This window comes from Mesoplodon bidens, assembly GCF_964165515.1.
Source record: "Mesoplodon bidens genome assembly, contig: HAP1_SCAFFOLD_452, whole genome shotgun sequence".
Taxonomy (NCBI): Eukaryota; Metazoa; Chordata; class Mammalia; order Artiodactyla; family Ziphiidae; genus Mesoplodon; species Mesoplodon bidens.
This window is the reverse complement of record NW_027672147.1, coordinates 77105-90528: the sequence shown is the minus strand read 5'-3', so window position 1 is coordinate 90528 and position 13424 is coordinate 77105. Positions and strand designations below refer to the sequence as shown.

Here is a 13424-nt window from a genome sequence, read left to right as displayed (position 1 = left end):
GGCTGTGGCCCCAGTGCCCCTGGGGCTTGCAACTTCACTGTACAAGTCAGGTCACAAGGGAGGCCAGTGCAGGCCCCCCAGACTCAGACCTTTATCGTTCCTCAGGGCCCCCTCAACTGGAGCGCTCCAGGGGCCCTCAGCGGGAGTGCTGCATGTCCTGCACCCATATTCTTAGCAACCCCTGCAATGGAGACCATTGTGACTGCTCCAGCTGTTGGAGTTACTCAGGCTGGCAAGCGAGGCTGGACCCCAGGCTTTCCTCCTCAAGCTCCACCACCAGCTGCCCAGATGGCCCCTAACATTCGCCCAGTGAACTCTGGGCCATGGCCACATGGCACTTCCAGGGAGGGCAGCCTGGACACCAACCAGCCCTATGCCTCGCAGGAGGACTGCTCTAACCACCAGAGCGTGTACAGTAACTTCCGACGGTGGCAGCGCCTCAAGCCACTGGCCCGGAGACACCTTCCCCAGAGTCCTGATGCAGAAGCTCTTTCCTGCTTTCTCATGTGAGTGAACGCTCAGGGGGTCATGAGCTTATCGGAGCTCTTAGATAAAGAGGAACTGGGGGTGGACTCGCAGGTTAGGTTTCTAGGGATACTGGAAGCGAGGTGTGAGGGCGATGTCCACGCCAGGAGAAGGCACACTGTCAGTCATATGGGCGAGCCTGCCAGTCCATGACATCATGACTGAAATGTGCCTTATCTCAACTGACCCCACCCCCCTGTGAGTCTAGCCAGCTTGCTCTTCCATGATTCTCCTGGTAATACGGCCTGAAGACTTGCAGTCAGAGAGGGTCGTGGTGTAAGTTGAGGAGCCAAGGAGTGGATGCCACACTCTCCTGTGCTGACGTCTCCTTTCATACAGCACTTGAGTGTACGTGGCCGGGGGAGGTCACTTCGGAGAAGGGGGAGGAGCGCGGGGCCCAGGAGAGCGCTTCATGCACGCCTCGACTTTGTTGATGTGGAGAATTCCACTAGGAACAGGGTGATGGTAGAGCTCTCCTAAGGGCATGGGCTCTCTCCCACTAGAGTTGTGAGCCTGGCAGGCATTTCCATCCTAAACCTGCGGTCCCTCGTAAAAAGGGGACAATCACACTTCACCTTCAGAGGACCGTGCAGAAGACTCCTTGGGCTAATCTATGAAGTGTGAGCAGATTGCCTGGCACATGCCACGCCTCATTGATGATGGTGATTTTTATTATGAAAAGGCAGCCTTGAAGAGGAAAAGAGCTCCCCAAGGCACAGTGTCCCAGCTCTAGCCTGGGAGTGGATGGTCATCCTCGAGTGTGAGGCGGTGACAGCCGTAGCCGGGAAGGCTTGTCTCTGCTCTCCCAGACACCTGCCTCTCACTCTCCTGTTGCTCAGTCATGCTGTGTTGAGTGATGTGTGGTCCACATTGGTGGGTGGGGTCAGGCAGGTGGGGGCTGGGCTGGGCACAGAGACTAACCCCGAGTGCTTACAGCCCAGCGCTTCGATCCCTGGCCCGCCTGAAGCCCACCATGACACTGGAGGAGGGACTGTGCAGGGCCGTGCAGGAATGGCAGCACATTAGCAACTCTGACCGGATGATCTACTACGAGATGGCGCAAAAGTGAGTCAGCGTCCTGGGCCCAGGGGCTGCGTGGAGGGTGAGGCGAGTGGGTGAGGGCAGGGTCTGGCCGTGGGGGTGCTCATCAGAGAGGACAAAGGAGAAGGGCTGTCGCTTGGAACAGGGGGCCCGCAGCCCAGAGGCCCTACAGTCCTCCAGAAACCCCTCCCTCACCTTGACAGTTTGGGTCTTCTGTCCTTCCTCCACCACGAGCTCTGCCCTCCCCTGAGTTTGACCTACCCTTGCCCTCACATGAAGGTCTCAGGACGGGGCAGGGTGAAGCTGTGAGTCCAGTAGGGGTCCAACTCCGGCCATATGGGCTGGGCTGGGGAAAGAGCTCCACCCGCCAGCCTGCTGCTTCCTTAGTGGTGGCTGGCTGGCGGCCACTGACATAGATTTGGGACCCCCTCTCCTCACGAAAAGTGGCCTGAGTGGGTACCCTGGCATCCCTCAAGAGGCTGGGGAAGCCAGCTGTCATCAGCCCAAGGGTCTCTGGCCCTTCCAGTGTTTGCTCCACGGTAATCCCCTTGGCTTAAGAAACAAAACCAAACAAACAAGCACCTCTCAGAGGAAAGGAAGGCCTGTCCTCTAAGCTCAGCATCCACATCGTCCAGCCTCTCCTGAGCCCTGTCTCCAGGTCTACGTTCCAGAACTCTCAGTCCCAACCCAGGGTCCTGGATTTGGGCAAGGACCCCTGTGGGGAACACATGCCTGTTCCAGCCTCTGGCTGTCAGCCCTTCATGTGGCTCTGGATGGGGGGCATGGGGAGGGTGCCCCCTGGGTCAGCCACGTGTCCCGTTGACCTGGTTCAATGCAGCGACCTGGCTCTATGCTGTTGAATGCTCTCCAGTGCTGGTGAGGCAGGAAGGGTCCCAGATCTTGTATCAGTTCCAGGAGCAGCTCTCTGCTGTGGACAGCACCTCACAGGGCCTTGACAGCCCCAAGGCACATCCTCTCCCAATCCCTCATTCTTGGCTGCCTTTGTTGGGCTCCAGAACCCAGGCCATTTTCTCAGGATGGCCTGTGCCTCCGTCACACCCCAGGTTCATGCAATTTGAGGCAGAGGAGGAGATGCAGATCCAGCAGTTGCGGTGGATGCAGTGCGCGCAGGGCCTGCCTCCTCCAGCCCCACCGAAGCTGGATCCTCGGGGGCCCCCAGCCCTGAAAGTGGGCCTTCAGCCGGCCACCCAGGTTCCCACTGGAGTTGAACGCACAGGTAACAGGGGCCCAGGGTTGGCCACTCTTCCCATGTGGATCATTTTCCTTCAAGACAGGGGCATTGGTCTTTCAAGCAAAACAGCCACCGAGGCGGGGGGTGGGGGGTGGGGTCTCAGATGCCCTTTGTTACTACGGGGTATTGACTTGGTCAATCTTGTAACTTCTCTCACGCCTCCCTGTCAAAGGACTGCACACAAAGTCTGCCTAAGAAGTGGGCTTGATGGGGACACCCCTGGAAAATTGGAGGTTCCCCACTTCCTTATATGTGACTCTCTTAGATGCCCCCTTACCTCCCCCCTCCAACTGTGCATGAAGCTCCATGTGGTCCTGACCCCCCCACACCCACATCAATGTCCCCCAACAGTGCCCTCACCAGTGTGCGCTCGGTGGTCAGGAGGTGGACCGGGAGCCCCTCACCTTCCTTCCCTTCCTCCTGCTCTGCCGCAGCCTGTGCTCCCAGGATGTCCGGCCCCAGGGCCCAGCCCTCCCGCCCGAAGCCACACGGGTCCCAGCGACCCCCGGAGCCCAAGGCACCCGAGGACATTCCACCTGAGGCTGTGAGGGAGTATATGGACATCATGGAGGCGCTGGTGGGGCCCGTCCACTCAGCCACAGGCGACTCAGATGCAGAATGGGGAGAGGACGGAAATGAGCTGCAGCAGGAAGAGGACGGCACCTACTCGGACCCGGATCTCTTAAGCTATATCGACAAGCTGTGTTCCCAGGAGGACTTTGTCACCAAAGTAGGCTAGGCCTGGAGACTGGGGTCTGCAAGATGCCAGGGCATGGAACTCTCAGCACCCAAGATCTGGGTTCTGCTCAGGCCGTTGGGACTTAAGCTCAGCTCCTTGTTCCTGAGCCTGGTGTTAGGGGAGGTTTACGCAGATGTTTGTGTGTATATGTTTGTGTCTATCTGTGTGTATGCCTTTGTGTCTGTGTTTGTGCCTCTGTATATGTGCTCTTTTGTGTGTGACTGTGTATGTGCATGTTTGCGTGTGTGTATGTGTGTGTGTGTGTGCGCGCTGACCATCCCCGCCTTGTGGAGGAGAGTGGGGTGGGTCTCTGCTTTTCACTTTCCCTCCTGGCCTTCTTGTCTCACAGGCCACTCCTGGCCGAGGATGCTCACAGCCTCTTCTTTCTGTTCTAGGTGGAGGCAGTCATTCACCCTGGATTCCTGGCAGATTTGCTTTCCCCAGACCCACAGCTGGATCTCTTGGCCCTAGAGAAGGAGCTGGAGCAGGAGGAAGGGCTCACCCCCGAAGAAGTGAGACAGGGGAGGGAGAGGGACACTCAGGGAGCCAGGGGACCCCACGGGAGGGGGACCCCAGGTGATCCAGGGGACAGGGGAATCCAGATGACCCAGGGGAGCCAGAGGAGGGAGGGATCCCCGGTAGAACAGGGGACACAAGGGACACTCAGGAAGACCAGGGCACAGAGGGACCCCAGTGAACAGGGGAGAGGTAGGGCCCCAGAACAGGAGGGCCACATAGCGCTGTCCATCCCTCCCCTGCCTGGGACACCTGGCATGGGGAAGGGCCCGTTCTGGGGTGGGTGCAGTACAGGGTGAAAGGAAGGAGAGGATAGGGAGCCGGGAGGGGAGGGAAGGTCACAAAGCTGGGAATCAGTTGCAGGAGAATGGCCGGACTGCCACAGTGTCTGTATTTGGATTCGAGTCCTGGGGTCGCCCATCCCCTCCTCCCCCACAGGGCCATTGTCCCACTGCCCAGTGCTCCTCCTCTCACACGTGTGTGTGGAGCCGTCACTGTCCTCCTCCCTCCTACCAGCTGGTGCAGAAACGACTCCTGGCCTTGAAAGAGGACGACGGTGTGCGGGCAGCCCTGAGTCACAGTGCACCCGGAATGGCCTCAAGTCCTTCTGAGTCCGACGCCGGCCAAGGTGCCCAGAGGCACGACCAAGACCCCCATCTAGGGGTCAGTGATGAAGCCTGCCCACCAGAGATTGATTCTCAGGCTCTTCATAGGCTCATGCAAACAGACACTGCCCTGTGCAGGCCCGAAGTCTTTGTTCCCTCTGGAGGACGTCAGGAGTTCTCTATATTCCGGCCCGTACGGCTCTCCCCTCCCCAGGGTCAAAGGCGCACCGGCCCTCTACTGAGATCCAGGGATGCGTCTGTTCTCAGAAAGGCCTCTCCTCTTCGGGAGGCCCGAGTGCCCAGGGACGGGTCCAGTGAGAACGAGGAGGTGCTCCAAAGCGTCTTCATCATAGACTCTCAGCATATACTGGTGCCTTTCGGGATGTCCCTCAGTCCTGCGCATGTCTCAGCCCTGGCTTCCTCTGGAGGTTGGGGGGCCCAGAGTGCTCCCCAGTCCCCCTCCTCTCAGAGAAGAGGCCTCAGCCCAGCTCCACCAGCCGCTCCCAAGTCGAGGAAGCGGGCTCTGTGTGGACGCCCAGCCGCTGCTGAGAAGCTGCCCATCCCCGGGGCTGGCCTCGGCGTCTCTGGGAGGCCAGCCTTGGCTCTGGGGCTGGCTCGCCCCTCACAGCTGAGAAAGAGAAAGCGTGACCCGTTTGACACAAAGAAGCGTGGGAAGAGGAAGAAGAAGCACTGCAGCCAGTAGGGTTCAGCTGGGCCGGCCCTCCAGGGCGAGGCCCCAGGGCAGCCCCCTGGGGAGCCTAGGGGCTCCTCCTCCTCCTCCCAGTGCTGATCCTGGATGATGTGGGGGGAAGGGAGCGGGGCAGGACCACCAGGGTGGGGAGGGGGAGCGGGATTGTGGGGGGGTTAGGGAGGTGGGTGTGGCCAGGTGTGGGTGGGAGCAGGACCTTTGGAGTGATGTATGTAAATTGTGAACAAAGATCGTTTTCGTGGGAAATGCTCTCAGGCCACTGTCATCTTGTTGGTGTTGAGCTGCTCCACAGAGAGCGATCCTGAGAGGAAGGAAGGATGAGGGAGGTCACAGGAGCTCTGGGTCTACAGGTGGCCACACCTTTCCTCCACATAGACAAGGACTCCTCAGGCTGCCCCTGGGAACGCACAGCTCTCACTTTCCCCAGGGACCCCCTCATCAGCCCCTTCTCTAACGCCTGCTTGGCTAGGGCCCTTCTGGGGCATCTGTACCGTCTTCTGCATCCCTGAACCTTCTGGGGAGGCAGAGCTGCTCTTGTGCCTTTCAGCCCTCTGGACACTCACCAGTTTCTAGGATGGAGCCTGGAGACGGCCCTTGTCATTATGGAGCTTCTCTCTGCTTTCCTCATGTGGCCAGACGACGGCGCTGGGATGACCCTCCGCTCATCCAGGGTTTCCTGTGTGGGTGGCCTGACCAGAGACGAAAAGTCTTGGCCATGGGGACAGGACTGTCTGCCTCATCGTAGCGGGAGCATCCTCTAGTTCCACTGGGATTATTGCAATGTGGAGAGTGGTGGAGGCAGCTACCTCTTCATCCCAATGAGGATTCAACAAGGGGAATGGGTGTGGGGAGATTCATGGGGCCCCCGTTAAAGGTGTGTATAAGGGAAAGGACAGTTGGGCCCCTTTGTGGAACTTGTGGGATCTCTGTGCAGCAGCATCTCGTTCAACTGAGGGAGGAGGACACATGTGGCTGTGGCTGTGGGGACTGGCGTCCGGGGCCTCCGGGTCTGCAAAGACACCCCAGAGCTACTGTCCCTTCCCTTTGCACCCATGGCTGGACGTGTGTGTGTACTGGTATCAACACTGGTTTGTATCCCCATAGGAAATAGGTCCTCCTAACAAACTATGACCACGTTTCACAAGAACAGCTTGCTCACAGGGGCGGCAGGGGGTGGGAGAGGTGTCTGTGGCCCCAGATCTGAGTGGGAGCTGGGATCCATGCTGAGGAGTGTGGAGGCCTCAGTCACCGTCCTGTGGGTGTCGGCAGAGGCTTCGAATCATCAGAGCAGGGGAAATGACCCCCTCATTAGAGTGAGATGAGCAAACAATGAGGGGCAGGGAGTAGACCCCCGCTGTCTCCCAGGAGTGCCTCCCCTCCCAGTCCGCTTAGCCTCTGTCACAGCCTGTGCTGGCCCACCTCTGAAGCCCCTTCCTCCTAAAGCACTGAGATGCTCTGATCTTTTATGGACCTGCCCTGGGCCTCACCCCCCCTTTCCTGCTGGCCAAAGGCTCTTCTCCTGCTTCTGACTTCTGATTCCTTCCCCAGGACCCAGGCAGGTGTTAGGACAATAGAGATTCCCTGAACATGACCCCTACACCACCAGCATGCAAAACTGGGGCCGCAGGCTTCCACAGGTGGCATGACTCTCTGCTGGACCCTGCAAAGAGCTTGGAGAAGAAAGGGGCTCATGTCTCTCCACCTCCACAGAATCTGTAGGTCAGCCTCACAGGTCCCCCTCTGTCCAGGTGGGCAGCACATATGTGCTCCCAGCCCTCCTTGACCCTTTGTGAAAGAAAGTTTTTGCAGCTTAGTAGTCTGATATTAGTCAAGGTGTCTCAGGGCTTGTTCCTTTTGAAGCCCTACAGGAGAATCTGTTTCCTTTCCCTTTCTGTCTTCTAGAGGCTGCCTGCATTCCTTGGAATTAGTCCCTTCTTCCATCTTCAAAGTGCATCACTTTAATCTCTGCTTCCCTCATCACATGGTCTCTCCAACTCTGACTCTTCCTGTGTCCCTCCTATACAGCTCTTTGTGTTTATATATAGCCCACCCAGAAAATTTAGGATAATCTCTTCATCTCAAGATTTTTTACTTAGTCACAGCTGCAAAGTCCATTTTTCCATACAAGGTAACGTGCACATATTGTCATAGGAGGGGTTAAACACGGACGTGTTGGGGGAACCAGAATTTACCCTACTAGAAGGAATCCACAAGAATACCTACCATCAGCATCCACGTGAATAACAGGCTATGACCCAGTGGCGTTTATTCCAGGGACGCAAGCCTTGTTCAATGGTGACCACTCCCCAGTGTAATCTACCAGATTGAGTCTAAAGAGGAAACACGTGCTGTTACACCAGTGAACACAGACCAGGCACTGAACGAGAGTCAACGCCCCTTCATAGGAAAAGTGCTCAGGACACGAGGAATAGAAGGGCACTACCGCAACCTAATAAAGAGCCTCTACAGAAAACCTACTTCTAACATCACATGAAATGGTGAAAGAATGAATGCTTTTCCCTGAGTTCAAAACAAGGTTAGAAGGTCCACTCTTATCTTAGTTTTCAACTTAGTACTTTAGATGCTAGTTAGTGTAGTACAGCAAGAAAAGGAAAAAAGAGGCATACATATTAGAAAAGAAGAAATATAACTGTCATTCTTTACAGATGACATAACTGTCTACATAGAAAATTCCAAGGAAGGTATAAGTAGACTCATAATAAATTATAATAGCTTGCTTTAGCAGGATCTCAGAATATAAAATCAATACATACACATTAATACACAACATTGATCAGATTTCCATATACTAGTAACAAACTGAACGACTGAAAACCAAAATTTAAAACATATTAAATAGGTTCCAGTTCAAGATGGCAACATAGGAAGATCCCGAACCCACCTCCTCCCACAAAGACACCAAAGCTACAGCTACATATGGAAAAATTTCCTCTGAAGAAAACTAAAAGATGGTGGAGCAACCCCTTCACATCAGGAAAACCAGAGGGAAACCACATCAAAACAGGTAGTAAAGGCTGAGACACAATTTTGCCATAAACCCCATCCTTGGTGTGGAGACACACAATTAGGAAGGAACTCAAAACCTGGAGCTTCTTCCTGAGAGGTGAAGAGTATGGACCCCACATTGGGCACTCCAAATTTTAAGGCTGGCACCTGAGAGATAGACCCTCAAAACATCTGACTTTGAAGACCAACAAGGCACATCCCATGAGACCCACAGGGCTGTGGTGAACTGAGGAACAGCTCTTAAAGGGCCTGTGCACAGACTCACCTGTCCCAGGGCCAAGTGTAGAAGCAGCCCTTTGAAAAGCACTCTGACTTTCTGTGAAAGAGACTCACTTCCCAATTTTAAAGCATTAATCTGAGGAACAGGGGCCTGCTGGAATACTCCCCAGGGACAGAGGCTGGCGGGTGCCATCTTCCTGCTCTCTCTCTGCCTTCATAAAACTGAAAGGTGCCATCTTTTTTCCCCTTTTTCCTTTCCTGCAGGTGACAGCTTTGTGCTCCAGCCAGCTGGCTCCTTCTTCCCTGCTCTTCCTCTGTCTTGCTATATATATTTTTTTTCTTTTCTTCTTTTCTTTTTTTCTTTTCCCTCTTTCCCTTTATTCAAATGGTGTCATCTTTGCACTCTTCCCACCGCCTCACTCAGCCAGTAAGCATCATCTTCACACTTTCCTTCTGATGTGCTCCAGAGAGCCAGAATCTCCAAGACAGGAGATCCCATTTTTGTGGCCTCCACTCAGGGGATGCTCCTTGATCACCTGGCTCTGGAGGCCAGGAGGGATTTCTTTTCTGGGTCCCATGGGACTGTAACAATTGGAGAGACAGTTCTTGGCAGGATACCACCCCCAGGATGTACCACTACACATCAGACTGAGACACAGCCCCAGCCTTTACAAGAAAAAGGCCTATGTGCTAGTAGGGACAAGACTTAAGAGCAGGCTTCAGGTTCAGCACACATCTAGAGGCTACGGATGTGCTCTCGGGGAAGGTAGGCTGGGGGTGCCATCTCTCCACCCTCACTCTGCCTTACTACAGTTCACTGGTATCTCCCAGAATGGAGCTTGTACACTTATCTGAAGCACTGTTTTCTTGTGACTGCTCCCCAGGGAACACCTTCAGATTGCTTGCTTCTGGGGCGCAGCAGGGCTTCCACTTGCAATCTCACAAGACTAAATACATTTGCATTCTTTAAAAGCTGTTACCAAGTTTTCTGGCTTCCTATCAACCTGAATCTAGGTGCTGCCTGAGATCCTCCACTTTGGGTTGCTCATTTGTCTTGGCACACCCTCAACTGCTGGGATGGTGTGCCAGGTCTATTAAAAATAAACTGCTTAGACAATCACAAAGGTTTGAGAGGCAACCAAGAGTAGACGGGGTTAAATGACAAGGTTCATCTGTCACACAGCTCTTCAAGACTGGGAGATGTGGCTATTTCACTTAATGCATAGAAACCAACACAGAGAGTCAAGCAAAATGAAGAAAGGGAGGACTATACTCCAAAAAAAGAACAAAATAAAACCTCAGGAAAAAAATCTTAATGAAATGAACATAAGTAATTTACTTGATAAAGAGTTCAAAGTTATGGTCATAAAAATGCTCACTGAACTCAGAAGGAAAATGGATGAAAACAGTGAGAACTTCAATGAAGAAACAGAAGATATAAGAAAGTTCCAAATAGAAGTCACGGAACTGGAGAATGCAATAACTGAACTTAGAAATACAGTAGATGAAGCACAAGAAAGAATAGGTGAACTCAAAGACAGGTCAGAGGAACTCATCCAATCAGAGAATAAGGAAGAAAAAAGAATGAAAATAATGAATAAAGCTTAAGGGATTTATGGCACATCAAATGGAATAAAATTCACCTTATAGAAACTCCAGAATGAGAAGAGAAAAGGGGGCAGAAAACATTTGTAGAAATAATATCTGAAAACTATTCCTAACCTGGGGAAAGAAACAGACATCCAGATACAGGAAGCCCAGAGAGCTCCAAAGCAGATCAACCTAAAGAGATCCATACCAAGAAATATTAAAATTAAAATGTCAACGTTAAAGATAACAAGGGAATCTTAAAATCACCAAGAGAAATACAACTTGTTATATAACTTGTTATATACAACTTGTTATACAACTTGTTATATAACATCAACCTAAAAAGCTTCTACACAGAAAAATAAACAACAAAATGAAAGGGCAAGCTACAGAATGGGAGAAAATATTTGCAAATCGTGTACGTGATAAGGTGTTAATATCCAAAATATATAAGGAACTCATACAATGGCTATATCTGTATCTATATCTATATATAGATATAGATAGATATAGATTTTCAAACAATTCAATTAAAACTTGGGCAGAAGAACTGAATAAAAAATTTTCCAATGAAGACATCCAGATCACCAACAGGTTCATGAAAAGATGCTCTACATCACTAATCACCAGGGAAATGCAAATCAAAACTACAACGAGATATCACCTCAAAGAGACTAAGAGGTAACAAATGTTGACAAGCATGCAGAAAAGGAAACCCTTGTGCACTGTTGGTGGGAATGTAAATTGGTACAGCCGCTATGGTAAACAATATGGAGTCTCCTCAAAAAATTAAAAAGAAAACTACCATACATTAGCAATCCTGCTTTGGGTATATATATATCCAAAGAAAATGAAATCACTATTTCAAAGAGATATCTGCACTCGCACGTTCATTGCAGCATTACTCACAATTGCCGAGAGATGGAAACAACCAAAGTGCCCATACATGGATAAATGGATATAGAAGATGTGGTATGTACATAGATGGAATATTATTCAGCCATGAAAAAGAAGAAAATCCTGCCACTTGCAACAACATTTATGGATCCTTGGGGCATTATGATGAGTGAAATAAGTCAGAGAGAGAAAAATAAATACTGTATGATGTAACTAAATTGTAGACTCTAAAACAGCCAAACCCAGAGAAACAGACAATAGAATGGTTGTTGCTAGGGGTTGGGGTTGGGGGAAATGGGGAGATGTTGACCAAAGGGTAAAATATCCAGTTAGCACATGAATTTCTGGGAATCTAATCTACAGCATGGTGATTGCAGTTAACAGAACTGTATTATATACTTGAAAGTTGCTAAGAGACATCTTAAATGTTCTCACCAAAAAAAATGGTATTTATGCGAGGTAACGGAGGTGTGTTAACTAGCTCTGCTGTGGTAATCATTTCACAACATGTAACATACCAACAGGTTGTACACCTTAAACTTACACAATGCTATATGTCAATTACATCTCAATAAAGTTAGAAAAAATACAGAAAACAGACTGTTGCACAACATTCAAGCAAAAATACTAGTTTTGGACCGCTTTTTCTTGAATTTAGTCATTGTTCCTTCTTGAATCTGTTTTCTATCACATGATAGCAGACTCATACAGGCAGCTTACTTCTGATCAGGCGCAGCCAAAGAGAAGCAACTGATGGTATATGGGAGTTTAGGGATAAGCTATGAGATTTCTCCCTTTCTTCCTCTACTTTGTGAAGATTCTCCAGCAGCAACTGTGTAACTTCCACGGCTCCAACTCCAATGAGACAGAACTGGTATGGTCTGACATTGATGATCATTTAACCTGGCCCTGGACGCCTTTACAACCCTCTCCTTAACTTTGCCTTTCCAGCACAGGGGTACAAGTAAATTCCTGTTCCTACTAATCACTCCATTATCTAGGTGGCCCTTCTTTACTTCTCAGAAGTTTCATCACTGGTGTTCTTAATACCCTGTATTAAATTTATTTGCAAAGACTTGAAACAATTTCTATTTTATTTGTTATGGGCAAATACAGTCTAATAAAATTTCCAAATATTAAAAAAATTAGAAGACACATGAAATCTCAAAATGGGGAAATGTTAGCCACGTTTAGGAAGAAAATGTACTAATATTATTGGAGGAGAGAATTCAGGAATTGGAAGATAACACTAATGAGTTTGGAAGGTATAAGACTGTGGAGAAGTTTGAATGGTGGGCTTCATGCCACAGGAAATAGGGAGTGATTCAAAGTTCTATAAAGATTGTGCTCACTTCAGCAGCACATACACAAAGTTTTATAAGATTAATCTGAAAGTGGTAGGCAGTTTGGAGTATGCGATGGAGTGATGTCAAAGAAAAATTGCACCGGATGGTTAAACAGGCAAGGAGTACTTTACTCAAGATGATTCTGTAATAGGGGAGAGAGACTGAACTCCGTTCTGCTGAAACAAAAGGCATGGAAGTTTTTAGATGCCAGGATGAGCTATAGGCAAAATAGTAGAGGATGCTGGGGAAGAGGTTGGTCAATATAATTAGACCATCTCTGTTTGCTTTGGCTCTTATCAAAGTTAGGCTCCTATACTCCCCACAGAGACTGGGAACTAGGGGCAATACCTTTCTTGAAGGTTATATTTCAAAGAGCTGACTCCCAGGTCCTTGAGAAAGACATTTCTGCGTTGGAAAATTATCAAGTGACTAGGAGAAAATTTACATCTCAAAGGGGCAGAGAAAGAATTTATAATTTCAAGCTTCTTAAAGTAAATGTTTTCAGAAAAGGGAGGTTAGGGGCCTATGGTAAAGAAAAATCCTGTCTGAAGTTTAGCCAAACTGAGGGACACATTAAGGCCATCTTGATCAGTAGTTAAAATTAGCATTATCTTCAGGAAGATTATTTTATAAAGAAAAGCAATGCTTTAGGAACTTTCTCAGAAGAATCAAAAGTAACTGTCTGCTAGTTAGATACAGGTCAGGAATAATGAGAAAGGGCAGTTACAAAGTAAACTCAACTAATGTTCTCTGTGTTGTAGCTTTAATAAAGATGAAATAAGTAGAAAAAAAATAATCCATTGGTACATGGTGAGAGCCAATTGGATGGATTGCCCAATTAGAAATACTTCTTTATTTTCTTGTCATTATCAGTCAAGGATTAACAAACCTACTTTTATTAGATATACTTCTGTCTAGGGATTGAGAAATATCAATTATTTAAACTAATCACTACTTT

The 13424-nt window shown here is 49.9% G+C and overlaps 2 protein-coding genes across 2 annotated transcripts; both read left to right on the top strand.

Annotated features, from left to right (window-relative positions):
• The first annotated feature begins 250 nt into the window (after window positions 1-250).
• On the top strand, window positions 251-1697 carry LOC308610540 (NUT family member 2G-like). The gene is made up of 2 exons (XM_081259634.1): window positions 251-506; window positions 1462-1697. Exons 1-2 carry the CDS (start codon window positions 289-291, stop codon window positions 1592-1594), a joined length of 351 nt encoding a protein of 116 aa, XP_081115760.1. The 5' UTR covers window positions 251-288; the 3' UTR covers window positions 1595-1697.
• A 2337-nt stretch (window positions 1698-4034) lies between these two features.
• On the top strand, window positions 4035-5419 carry LOC308610543 (NUT family member 2G-like). The gene is made up of 2 exons (XM_081259636.1): window positions 4035-4069; window positions 4590-5419. Exon 2 carries the CDS (start codon window positions 4665-4667, stop codon window positions 5379-5381), a length of 717 nt encoding a protein of 238 aa, XP_081115762.1. The 5' UTR covers window positions 4035-4069; window positions 4590-4664; the 3' UTR covers window positions 5382-5419.
• The last annotated feature ends 8005 nt before the right edge of the window (window positions 5420-13424 follow it).

Coding starts and splice junctions, on each gene's coding strand:
- LOC308610540 (XM_081259634.1), top strand. CDS start 289: ATGGCCCCTAACATTCGCCCAGTGAACTCTGGGCCATGGCCACATGGC. Junction 507..1,461: donor GCTCTTTCCTGCTTTCTCAT/GTGAGTGAACGC, acceptor GAGTGCTTACAG/CCCAGCGCTTCGATCCCTGG.
- LOC308610543 (XM_081259636.1), top strand. CDS start 4,665: ATGGCCTCAAGTCCTTCTGAGTCCGACGCCGGCCAAGGTGCCCAGAGG.